Genomic DNA, 13,596 nt, shown 5'->3' with positions numbered 1-13,596 from the left:
TGCGGTCCATACTGGTACAACTAAACTGACAACAAAGGGGTGCTGAAGAAGTTCTCGCCTAGGATGGACAAGGTCTCACTTTCACACAAGCAGACACACTATTCTGGTTATTCCATTTTATCTTATGTCCCAACAAATTAGTTAAATCAATCACATCATGAGTTTGTGGGATGAAGAGAGAGAACTGACTGGAGCAATTCACAGAGGAAATCAGCCAACTGTGTCTAACTATTTCAGGACTTGGAAATGAAGTTCAGATGGAAAGACTTCGGTTCCAGCTGTTGTCCCTCTGTGGACCATTTCAAATCCCAGAAGAAAACAGCTTTACGAAAATTCATCTTTTGGGAGAAGTTGGAGCGAGAGAAATACTATATTTTGTATAATAAATTATGAATGGTGTGGAGATAACATAACATAAAACCCAGGGGTCACCCAATGATATTCATAGATAGCAGATTTAAAACAAATGAAAGGAAATACTACTTCACACAATGCACAGTCAACCTGTGAATTGGGACTTTTTGAAGGCCAAAAGTATAACTGGGTTCAAAAAGAATTAGAGAAGTCCATGGAGGATAGTTCCATCAATGGCTTTTAGCCAAGATGGTTAGGAATGCAACCTCATGCTCTGGATGTCCCTAAGCCTCTGACTGCCAGATGCTGGGACTGGGCAACAAAGGATGGATCACTTGATGGTTGCCCGGTTCCGTTCATTCCCTTTGAAGCAGGGATGCCTAACCTACGGCCCGCGGACCATGCACCCACCAGAGCATTTCATAAGGCCCGATGCCTGCTTCAACACAATAAACTAACAGCCCATTCATCTGCATTTTGTCATCATGTTTACATCATTTTAGTTTACAGTGTGTAAATAGACAATATTGTACATAGTTTGTTTCTATCTAAATATATACAAAACAAGCTGAACTTAAAATATAAATCAATAGAGGTGACTTTAAATCTTATTAAAATATGTAGAATCTGTTTGTCCCACACAAGGTATGTGTGGCCCTCCTGTGTAATAAAGTTAAGCACCACTGCTTTGAAGCATCTGGCACTGGCCACTGTCAGAAGACAGGATACTGGGCTAGATGGACCATTGGTCTGACCCAGTATGGCCGTTCTTATGTCCTGCTACTGTGCATCTGAAATTCTTTTTCAAACTTTGCCTATTCTCTATTTTTCATCACATGATGCGCATTAATTACCAGTAAATGGAATGGATGGTTACTGTATTTCAGCATTCCACCAGCGCACTATTTTCATTTGGATAACTTATTTTCTGGGGTATTAAGATAAGCACATAATTAATAAAGCTGCCCAGAATGGGCTGAGTTGAATTCAGATGATGGAAAGCATTGCCATTTCTGTCAAGTACGAAGCATTCAAGCTTTGAAAGATGAAAGACAGCCTGAAAAATCCATGTCTGAGCTCAAATCTAGGGGTTGGAGCGCCGATGTTCTCCAGAAAACTACTCCCCAACACTTTGTAGGAGAGTCTAGGTGCAAAGAGAAATTAGGGGGAAAACAAGGCTTATGCCTCTACCTGGTTTCAGAACAATGAAAGATTAAGAACTTTCCGAACACATTTTTGAATTAAAAAAACTAGTACTATTATAAAGCAAAAAACTGCAGACATATATGACTTAGCTTTTTATTTAAAAAAATCTAAACTGCTTCCACATATCTATTTATATTTTTGTTGTTACTGTAGCTCAGAGGCTTTTACCACTAGTGCTTAAGCAGAGCAAACACATAAGAGTCCCAAAGAGTTTACAGTCTAAATACAAAAGGTGAAAGGAAATATTCTCCTCCTTATAAAGGGAGAAACGGAGGCACATATTCAAAAACTTGCCCAAAGTCATATAGAAATTCTGTGGCATAGTCAGGATCTGAACCCACCTAAATCCCATTAAGTGCCTTTATCATCCTTCCTTCCTCTCATTTAGTAAGAAATACAATAAAATATTTAATTAGGTAAAATAAAAATGTGACCTGACTGAATGTCTCTTTTAATTTGAAATGGTATATTTTAAAATGAAAAGAATTTGGAAACTTTCATTCCCTCTTGCTAGACACATCACCTCCCCTCTTTGGAACTAGCTCTCATTCATGGCCTATGAATCCTGAATTTGAAGTTTGCATCATATTGCAAAGCATTTCCTGTTCACGCAGGGCAAACATTAGTTTGTTTCTGGTTCACTGGCAAGTGCCTTTTAATATAGGGTGGGACAGTTTGTGGGCTCTTGTCAAGGCTGGATCCCCACTTTGAACCTTAGGGTTCAAATGTAGGGGCCTGCATGAAAACTTCTAAGCTTATCTACCAGCTTAGCTTTGGTCCGCTGCCACCATCACAAGAATTCCCTCCCTGGGAAGCCTTGAGAAACCTTTCACCAATTCCCTGGTGAACACAGATCCAAACCCCCTTGGATCTTAAAACAAGGAGAAATTAACCATCCCCCCTCCTTCCTCCCACCCTCCTTTCACCAACTCCTGGTGAATACAGATCCAAACCCCCTTGGATCTTAAAACAAGGAGAAATCAATCTGGTTCTTAAAAAAGAAGGCTTTTAATTAAAGAAAAAGGTAAAAATCATCTCTGTAAAATCAGTATGGAAAATACTTTACAGGGTAATCAAACTTAAAGAGCTCAGAGGACCCCCCTCTGTCTTAGGTTCAAAGTACAGCAAACAAAGATACACACTCTGGTAAAAAGGTACATTTACAAGCTGAGAAAACAAAGTAAATCTAAGACGCCTTGCCTGTCTTTTACTTACTAGTTTGAAATAGGAGAGACTTGTTTAGAAAGATGGGGAGAACCTGGATTGATGTCTGGTCCCTCTCAGTCCCAAGAGCGAACCACCCCTTAAACAAAGAGCACACACAAAAGCCTTTCCCCCCCCCAAGATTTGAAAGTATCTTGCCCCCTTATTGGTCCTTCGGGTCAGGTGTCAGTCAGGTTACCCGAGCCTCTTAACCCTTTACAGGTAAAAGGATTTGGAGTCTCTGTACACAGAGAGCTGTTACCCTTCCCTTTATAGTTATGACAGCTCTGTATACTTTAACACAGTGGTCCACAACCTTTTCCAGGGGGCGGGCGCCGGACGACTAGCCGCCGAGGACTGTGGCCGCCGGAGAAGCAGCCACCGAAATGCCACCGTGAAGCAGCATTTTGGCGGTAGCGCTTCTTGACGTTGCCGCTTCTCGGCGGCATTTTGGCGCTGCTTGTCCGGCGGCCAGTAGGCGGGCGCACATGGATGCCCTGGTGGGCGCCATGGCACCCGCGGGCACCGCATTGGGGACCCCTGCTTTAATAAATATGATCTATTGACTACAACAGTAAGTTGCCATTGGATAAGACAGTAAGTAAAGGTACAATGTATTAAACAAATAATGACAATCTGAATCAGTTCTCCTTTCTTCTGAACAACGTAGCACTGAGTCTTACTCACACTGGGTGAAATTTAGGCTGCATAAGGCCTATTCACCTGTTAAATTCCACCTACCCAGAGGGCTTCACATGGCCTTAAGTAGGGTGTAGGCTTTGCCCAGGTCCTCTGAACAGACGTAAACTTCAGCCACTGCTGCAAGTAAATTCTGTGGATTTTTTTAAAACTTACGTCACTCCATTTAAAATGGTACTGATAAGAAAGTAAAAAAGTGGAGGGAAGTGCCTAAATCTCATTGGCTTTAAAGGGGCCCTAAGCACCTAATTCATTTAGGTGCTTTTGAAAAGCTTAATCCTGTATAATAATGTGCTTTTTTTTTCAGGTGCTTACAATTTTATAACTGAAATTATTCTCCATAAGGAACGAGAGAGATCAATAGAAACTACTGTTGTGAGCCTGAGTCCATTCTGGCCTTATCAAGACTGTTCTCCTGGATAACACAGGCAAAAGAATGTCACACAGTAATTCCTGAATCAAGATGACATCTGGTAGTTGAACCAAAGAATAGTTTTTAGACAGACATCCAATTAGATCCATTACCAGCACTGCTTCTTCCTGTCATTCCCTGGAGCCATTTTAAAAATAAAGCAAATGTAGTTTAAAATCTTTTAAGCATTTTCTGTTACCCTTTGTACTTGGACCTTTTGGTGCAAAAGGACAGGCCTGTTTGTTCAGAAGACCACAGGTGTTCACACTCAAAATGTAGAAAAGAGTTTGTTACTACTGAACAGCAGAACTGTTCGTTTCCAGTTTAATTTGCAATATTGTAGAGGTGCTTGAGGTAAATAAAACAATTCTCAGGAGCCTGACCACCCATGTGCTTAATGGAGTTCATCCTCTAGTAAGGTGGAGCAAAATTTTACATGGTAGCATAACTGGTAGCACTTCGCAGCAATTCACACACAGCTTTTTTCTGAATGAGAAAGAGATCTCATTCTCCCCTGCCTTGCACCTTGTGTAGCCAGGGCCGGCTCCAGGCACCAGCCCACCAAGCTTGTGCTTGGGGCGGCACCTGGAGGGGGGCGGCGCGGCGCTCCGGCCGCCGGGGAGAGCGGGGCCACGGCCGGGCTCGCCGCCCTCCCCCCGGCGCTCTGGCCGCCCTCTGGCAAAAAAGCCAGAGCCGGCCCTGTGTGTAGCAGCCACTTACCCCAACTCAGAACGTCAGTGTAAAATGCTATGAGTGTGCAAGGCATGGAGAATAAGGCCCTGAAAGTTTAAGGACAAGTATCTGCAGCAGAGTTGCTAATCCCCCTTGAAAGGATGGGCTCATGTCCAATTACAGTTTTTTCAAGGCAGCTGGGAAAGCCATTATACCAAGGGCAATCAGAATGGTGCAGCAGTGATAATCCTGAAAGCATTTAGGAAATCTTTGATTAAATGATATACTGGGCAAAGAATAAAATTGCTTCTCTATCTGGAGGGCTGCATGGTTGGTTTTTAATTAAAATGAACTAATATGATGTTCTCATTTGTAAAATCAAAATGAAAGGGGGAAAAAAATAAAGCAAAGGCATTTAAGTCAGGAAAACACCCATTGATTTTTTTTCTCTTTTGCCCGATTGTTGCTGCTCTGTCCTTTGTTTCCTAGTGTAATCAGGTTGATTAAAATCCTGTAAAGAATTAAACAGCTGCACAGACCTCGAAACCTACACTGGAATGTCTCTTCTCCAATGTGTGTGTGCATTGTCTTTTCAACTGCTTTGTTTTAAATTATTCTTTTCCCGTTGTTCCCTCTGGAAGCCTATTACTAGATTTATTAAACCAAAGCCGAATAAGTGCATGGATAAAGACACACTGATTGCCTCAACACATGTTGTTCTTGCAAAGATGATTGTGCTTGCATTTCTAAACTGCTGGCTGCTGCTGAACTGAAAACAAAACCAGTAAGAAAATAAAGCCTTGCTGAACTAAAAGAAAATGCCATATTTTCCCTCTATTAAATGTTGAATAGTTAAAATAGTTATTAAGGCCCAGACCAGCTAGTCCAGACTAAGGGACAAAGTGGTGCAGCATGACTCTAGAGCTACCCAGGAGTCTTCCCCATGCTCCAGGGAGGGAACGGAACCGTGCTGGGTCTATACCTGTTGCCTTGTATATGCTGCAATGCACTGGAGGTAATATATTTTATTGGCCCAAGTTCTGTTGGTGAGAGAGACAAGCCACACAGCACTCAAAAGCTGCTCTCGTGCCAAAAGAAGTTGGTCCAATAAAAGATATTACCTCACTCAGCTTGTCTGTCTAATATCCTGGGACCAACATGGCTACAGCAATGCACTAGCACAGCTGAACCACTGCATGAGTTGCGGGGAGTGGAGTCAAGTCCACGTCCCCATCATTCTCTACTGCCCCTTGTCATCATCTGTGTGGGGGAGGAGGTGGAGAGAACATAGCAGTTCTATGGATCCTGCTACACCTTGCCTGCTGGAAGTTATTGTACGGAGCACCTAACTCCCTTGCCAACGTACAAGAGAGGCTATAAATTAGGCTCTAAAATAGCATTAAAGGTATGAAATCAACAGTTGTAAGTGTCTCCATTTTGACCATTTTCTTTATCCCAGAGCTTTAGGCAATCTTTCAACTATGCTGGGCCCAGGCCATTGAGTGTCTCGAAGATGAAGACCTTTAACTTGACTCAGTATTTTATGGGAAGCCTGTGCAGAGAGGGGAGGATGGGATGATGTTCTTGCAGTAGCCAGTGTTGCTGAGGAGACTTTTTGCATCATTCTGGATTCGTTGGAATATCCCTGATGGATTCATGCGCAGGGAACGCCTAGGGTGGCTAACATTGCTATCCTCAAAGAGTGATAAACCTCCCACTTCATTCTGTGGGAGCAAAGGTAGGTCAGTGCTGAGCCCTTTTGAAAATCCCACCCATACTGTAGAGATAGGACAGGATTTTCACAAGCATCTAAGGAGGTGGGGTCCCTGAATCCTATTACAAGTAGAAGTTGAGCACCTAACTCCACTAAGTACCTTTAAAATTTCCACCCATAGTCTAAGCAACTCATTCTAATCTCAGTCATGTGTGCATCAGCTTGTGGTATGTAGCCATTGTTATGGTAGTAACTTCAAATGGTAGTTAAGGCTGTAAGATTATTCCTGTGACACATCAATGGCTATCTCTTGTATGCTAACTGAATATTGCCTACACATTCTAGTAATGTATCACTCCATCATGTGCTAATCTTACTAAACTGTTGTTGTATCATGCTCCCATATTAATATCCATACCGAATTCTAAATGTTCAGATGGGAGTGCTTCTCAGCTTTGGAGGAATTCTTCACCCAGTGACTTTATGTGCTCAAATATTCAGTTTCAAAACCTCAAGTCAAGCAAAATAGACAATACTATAGTCATCTACAATACAAACTTTTTTCATAAGGAGCAGAGGTTTCAATTATGTCATCATAAATGAGTTATGCTAGGACACGCCTGAGGGAAGTGAAGGGTTTAATTTAAATTATATAGTTTCCAATATTGTCTCTGATGCTGATTAGTTTAAATTTACCAGACTCCCTAACAGCAAACTATGTACATTACAAGTCTTACCGAGTGCCACAGTTGGGTTAATTTTTGTGCAGCAATCTGGAATGTGGGCAATAAACTGTCTGTTACTCTTATGTCTTTGGTTTTGATGTGGGAAATTAATGACAGTATTTATATGCAGGAAGCTTTTAATGGCTATCATGAATGACAAATATGGTTAAAGTTGATAGGCGTATTAAGCACCCTTCATTCAGGCAACACGGAAGGAACGATTAAATGCCCTTTTGCAGGGTGATAGATGAAAAAATAGAAGCCACCATCGATAGCATGGACAGCATGCCAGGGTCTGAGACGCTGGCAATGTGGACCGAGGGACTTCCATGTAGACTGACTGCCAAGGCAAGGGGTGGGGGATTGATTGGTTGCATGCATGTCCCAGTATTTGTAAGAGAGAGCGAGAGCACAACTAGAAAACCAGCAGACAGGGGAAGAAGTGGTGGAGAGCATGGTCCTGTGGGGGAGCAGAGAAAAAAGTCCTTGGAGCACAGGACTTGTTGGAAACGCAGACTTGGAAATTGTAAACAAGGAACCTACTCCCTGTTTGTTCTTACTGTGTTCATGGAAACAAGACTTTGTGTGCATTCCTTGTAAATAAACAGGATTGCACCAAAGAAATACCTGACTTGGTTCTCCTTCTAACCTGGCTAGGTGCCAATATTGGCTAACCACATGGGCCAAAAAATGGCAACATTATAGTCTAACAGAACATTTAAAAAAAAATCTCTGGTGTAAATTGATTTGTCTTCCACATTTAAGAAAAAAAAATGTTTTATTCAACACTTACTTTGAGCACTTTCAGAGCTTCCAAGTGACAGGATATATTATATGCTTCTACATTTAAACCTCTGCTGCTTACTGGACCAACGGGGATCATAGACCACCCAATATTAACCATCATCGTCATTTCATATAGAAGGAGGCTGGTTACTAACCTAAAATTTGGGGTAAAAATATGCCTTAAAAACACTTCTGAAACTTTTCCTTTCTTATGTATACAGGGCTGACTTTTTTTACTCTCTGCCTGTCCAAAATATCAGTTCAAAAAGCAGGTATGGCCCTGCTGAATTTCCACATCATGTTTTCTGAAGCCTGTCTTCATTAACCTCAAACCAATTGCTATATAAAAATATATATTCTAATAAAAAAAATCCAAATAATGGTCTTCCTACTGGCACTGCTTATGGATGATTAATATTATACCATAACTGTTTCTGTGATCAGATTACTGTAACAGATTACCTAGATTCTTTTCAACTGCCAGCTTTGATACAGTTAATAAAACATAGTGCTGTGTTGGCAGAATCGCTTGGGAATCTCTCATTCTCTTTTTTTTTTTAAATATATATCTATATATATCAAATTTAAAATGTGATAAAATTATCTGATTACTGAAGCAGGCTCCTACCATACCAGATAAGCAGTGGATTGCTCAAGGCATTTTTAATGAGAGTTTTGCACCAGGAGGGATGTTCCTAGCTCTTGGAAGCTCAGCAAATCAGGTAGCTTGTCAACTGTAAGGGCCCTAATCCTATATCAATATCTGGTGGTGCACATCCTGGTGTGTGTGCAGAGATCCATTGAAAGGTGTCCTGCTCACCACAAGCTCACAGACTATACCCAGCAATCTGTTTCCAAACATACATTATATTTTTATTGCAATTTAACTATTCTCTTTTGACTGCAAAGTAGACTTAGATGGGATCTAGATCAAACAATAGAAAAGGGAAAAATCTGAGTATGGGTCATGAATGATCATATTAAAAACATTTTGGAAAAGTTCTATTGAAGTGGGGAGGGACACAGTGAGTTAGTCTAAGTCACTTTTTTTTTTAAAATACTGAGTTGTTGCATCTTGTTTTAAACTAGGCCCTGATCCTGTAAATATTGATGCACATGGCTAGTGCTATGAACTTGGTAGCACTACATAGGCATATAAAGCTGTATGGCGGTGCACATGTGTGTCTGCAGGACTGGAACCTTAGACTAAGATTCAGGCAGAGACTGTCCTACTACATGTGAGTTAGCACCGAGCACAATGGGAGGCTGATCCTGATTGGAGCCTCTGGGCACTGCCATAATAAAACTAATAAACAGTAGCCTTGAAATCCGGGTACCACATAGCCATAGAGCCACGTATGTTCCTTATTACATTTTACAAATATTAGATATTACAAATATGACATTTTATCATTGAAAACAGCCAGATCCTAAACACCTTTGGCCATAAAGCACACACAGGAAAATTCTTAATCAATATGGCTTTTTTATTGATTGATTGCACTTAAAACTGGGAATACAATAGACTGACCAGCAAAATGAAAAAACATAATCAGAAAAGGCTTTTTAAATCAGTGGCTCTGCCCTTGAGTCATCGGATTTCATTTCTTTTGAGATAATTATATATTTCACAGTAATGTAATATATAATATACCCTTGATGTGTGTGACCAGTTGAACAATACTTCATGAAAAATTATACATAACTTTCTAAATAGTTTATAAATCAGATATTTAGCATATACATTTTATTCCTAATTTTAGAATGTAAAAGTTCACCTACACAAGGTGAAAGATGGTATTTGTATAGGTGCTGGGTTTAAACTAACCAACCTTTCTCTACTCCAGCTCAGAGTGCAATCACTTATACACCGGAGTAACTTTACATGGGTGATTAGTACAACTGTGTCTTCACTGGGACTACTCATGTGTGATGCTACTCATGCACGTAAGACCCTGCTCCTGCAAAGGCTTATGCACATGCATCACTTTCCACACTGAGTAATCCCAATGAGATCAATAGAACTACTCATAGTGTGTAAAATTTAAGGTGTGCACAAATCTTTGCAAGATCAGGGACTAATTCTTTTCAAATATCAGAGCCCAAATGTGCACTAGCAAAAAAATGTTTGTTTTTGTTTTTCATGGAACAAAAGAAAATCTCTTCAAATTCACACATTACAAAACATTCTGCATGTGCATTGTACATGGCAATTTTTTTCCATTTATCCTGACCTGGAGCCTAACATTTGAACATTGGCTGAACAAACATATTAACAATGATATTCATTTAAAGTGAAAAGAACACTAATAGGACCTTTTCCAACCTTCCTGGCACTGGAAAGCATAACATCATCTGTTGGTAGGAGAAATGCACTGATTTTTTCAATATTCTCCAAAAACTTACCCAGAAGTGCAATTTAGAAGCTGCAGGAACTAAATGTTTTTGATAAAGTCATTTGGCAGGATAGACATAGTTGGTGGACTGACAATATTACACTTGTTATAGCAAGACACTGGTGATACACAGGCACAATAGGAAAGCAGATCAGAGCTATAAAAGGGACTACTTAGATAGTGGTAGTGAGAAGAGACTTCATGAGGCATTATTATGATTTTAATTATCTTTGGTTAACATATGTCTAAGAATGCGTTTAATTATTTTGTTCTGCTTTCCTGTGAGCATTAGGCAAACAAAAGAAATTTACCAGACTCCCTAGCAGCAAAGAAAACCGACTGTTGCAAAACTGTTTTTGCATACTCTAGAGATAAGCCTGGTCCCATTTATGTAAGTGTAAAAACTCCTACCAACTTCAATGGGGCCAAGATTTCACCCCTGAACTTTAAGCTGCTTATTCAAAGTGAACCTAAATAATGTCAATATTCATGTCCTGAGCATGAATGTATTCAATAGTCAATTTACTAAAACCAGTAACTTAACAGCAACTCTATCATGCATGTAATTCAATAGGACTTACTCAAACAAAGAGTCCTGGTTTCTGCAATTAAAGGCCCTATAAGAAATACTGGCCATCTTAATGACATCTTTGGCAAATAACTTCAGGAAAAAAATTACTACTGTACACTTCAGTGGCAAGGAACTCAGAGGTAGTTGGCAAATGTTTTTTTCTTCCTGAAGAAAATTGACTTTTTAGTGAAATATTTTATTCACAAAAAATTTTTTGATTCAGAAATGCTGTTGCAGTGCCACATGGGAGATGTAGTGCAGGTCCCTCATGCCCCCATTCTCCTCTATAGGCTGGGCTTCGTGGGCAGACTACATTTCCCCAGTGTATCACCTCCCTTCATAAGAGACAGAAAACAAGACAACTGTAATGAAAAATTTTATTTGATAGAAAATTGGATTTTTGACTAAAGCCAGTTTTGCTGGAAACATTTAAATCAGCCTTACTTAGTAACCTCTACTCCTTGTTTTTATACTGATAATATTTTTTAAAAAGCCAAACCATTTAAAGGGGAAGATTTTTTTTAAACTACTACAGTAAAACTTCTATCAATGTGAAATTAAGCCCTGTACAGTGTACCTAAAACCCACCTCTATATATTTCCTTGGGCAAGAGGTTATTTTTGTTTGCTTTTCTTTCCTAACTACTACATAATATAGCTTACACAATAGAAAACATGCTTTTATGAACATCAATGGAAATCAGATGAAGAACTTAATTGCCTGATTACATACCGCATCTGGAAAGTTGACTGCATCTGAATATCTCTTTGAGGCAAACAGGCCAAACATTGTAGATGCTAAGTTCTTGAGTCACATCTCCCCCTTTCCTAATGGATACAGGTGAATTTCACCCCTGTGCAGAGGGCCAGTACAAGCAGAAGCAGTGATAGCCCGTTGGGGGCCCTAAGCAGGAATATTTTGCCCCTCACACAAACACACACACACCACACATACTACTAAAGTGAATAGGGGGCCCTGTTGAGCTGCTTGAAGCCCTGAGCAATTGCTTACTCCACTTATGCCTAGTGCTGGTACTGAGCACAATTCTGCGTGTAACCCACACACCTTCTGGGTGTGGTGTTCTGTCCCATCTAGTGGCACCGAGACCACTTAGAGAGAGATTAAGGAGTCTGCTACAGCCTTAGCTAAGTGCTATATGGCTTTTAGCTCATGTGGTAGAGACTCCTGCACTAAGCTCCAGAGGCCCCATGTTCGATCCCGCCCGCCAACGACCAGGGTCTCTCGGTGTTACATGTGCACCACATACATCTCATTAAACCCTAGCCCATGGGGCTCAAGTAGGACCTTAGGTAGTGCTTGGGGCTTTCATGAGATGTGAATGGTGCAGCCTCCTTGTTCAGGCCCTGTATACAAGAGTGAAATACACCCCATGTGTGTAAATGTGTGCCTGTTAGGAACAGGAATCAAGACTACACATAATAATGCAGTTATTCTAGTGTTTCCCAATGACAGGGATTCCCTGACCTAGTCTCATTTCTACTCATAGATTTTCGCCATACGGTGCTACAGACGCCCTCCAGGTTACGCAAACCCGACTTACGGGAAAAGTTCCGGAAGCTACAAACAGGTTTGGGGGGGGGGGGTAACTGTCGGGTATACATTCCCGACTAACGCAAAATTCGAGTTATGCAATGCATTCCGGAATGGAACGCTTGCGTAAATCGGGGAGCGTCTGTATTAAGGCACTCTTGAAGAACGCCCAGGATTTGACAAGTAACCTTTGTGTTTAGTCAATGTGGATGGAAACAATGAGGAGCTACTCCAACCTCAGGCATTGATCTGACTTCTTAAATTGAATTTATATAAGATCTAGTGTCTTAACATCATGCAAAATCATTTATGGCATGCTGTGCAATGACAACGCATGTTATCAAAATGCTGTATTGCACAGGAGATCAGCGCTGGCTACGTAGCAGTTCTCATGAACTAAAGAAATCTGGAAGGACTGAATTTTGTATGGGAACATTTTGCTAAGCCCTCCTGCAAAGCAATAGATTAAAATTGGATTCTACCATTTTGCTCTTGCTAAACTATAAATCAGGAAGTAAAATGAGTAACGGCAGCAATCCATCAACAGCAATCCAATCATGGAGTGTCAATTTTTTTCCTGAATCTTCTCCTTTCTCTTGTCCAATTTTTAAAGCTTCCAAACCATAAACAGACAATGATTAGATCTGTGCAGGTCACCCGGCCAGATGATGAAGATGCATTAAAAAAATAAAACCTCTCTATATTGCTGAATGTTGCTCTGAAGCTGTAGCAGTGGGTTAGAGTTCAGAAACAGCAGTTTATATATATATATATATATATATATAAAAAAAACCCCTCTCTTGGCACCGGATTTAAAAAGACCATCTACCATAGCCGACAGGATTCTGAACCTCTATTCATGGTTGAATTTACTGGGCAATTGAAAGCTTTACGGAACTCCTCGAAGTTGCTCATTGCACCAATAACTCTAAAGAAAGAAACAAAACACAACATCTGAGTTATTTGAAATTATACATCCCAGATCCTGCAGAATTCTGCTGAACTTTAAAGTTTCAGATTTGTTTCTATTTGTGGAAGTTACATTTTCTGTTCTCTTTATTCTCAGGCATTGGAAAAGTTTTGAATTTCAGGGAAAGTTTTCCTCTAAATTAACATAGGGCCAACATTGTTTTACCCAAAGCATTGAGAAGGACCTCACTCTGCAAGAAACTCCAGTGAAGTCAGTGGGATTTTGTAGAATAAAATGCTATTTTACAGAGTAAGGGTATCCAAATCTAGCTCATAGCATTCAGAAAAGGTGCCAGATTAACAGGCTAATGGAATGTAATTTGTCTTTTGTCACTCAA

General features: G+C 40.4%; 1 protein-coding gene across 1 annotated transcript in view; it reads right to left on the bottom strand.

Annotated features, from left to right (window-relative positions):
- Window positions 1-12,234: 12,234 nt before the first annotated feature.
- Window positions 12,235-13,596, bottom strand: part of LOC112104466 (phosphate-regulating neutral endopeptidase PHEX) — a gene marked incomplete at its 5' end in the record, with an annotated part of 114,970 nt that continues 113,608 nt past the window's right edge. Inside the window, one exon of the mRNA XM_026649346.1 lies at window positions 12,235-13,243. Coding sequence (XP_026505131.1) covers window positions 13,115-13,243 — 129 coding nt within the window. The remainder of the gene's footprint in view (window positions 13,244-13,596) is intronic.

This window comes from Terrapene carolina, unplaced genomic scaffold, assembly GCF_002925995.2.
Source record: "Terrapene carolina triunguis isolate 2854851 unplaced genomic scaffold, T_m_triunguis-2.0 Scaffold23, whole genome shotgun sequence".
NCBI lineage: Eukaryota > Metazoa > Chordata > Testudines > Emydidae > Terrapene > Terrapene triunguis.
The sequence above is the reverse complement of the archived record's forward strand: the minus strand, read 5'-3'. Positions and strand labels throughout refer to the sequence as shown.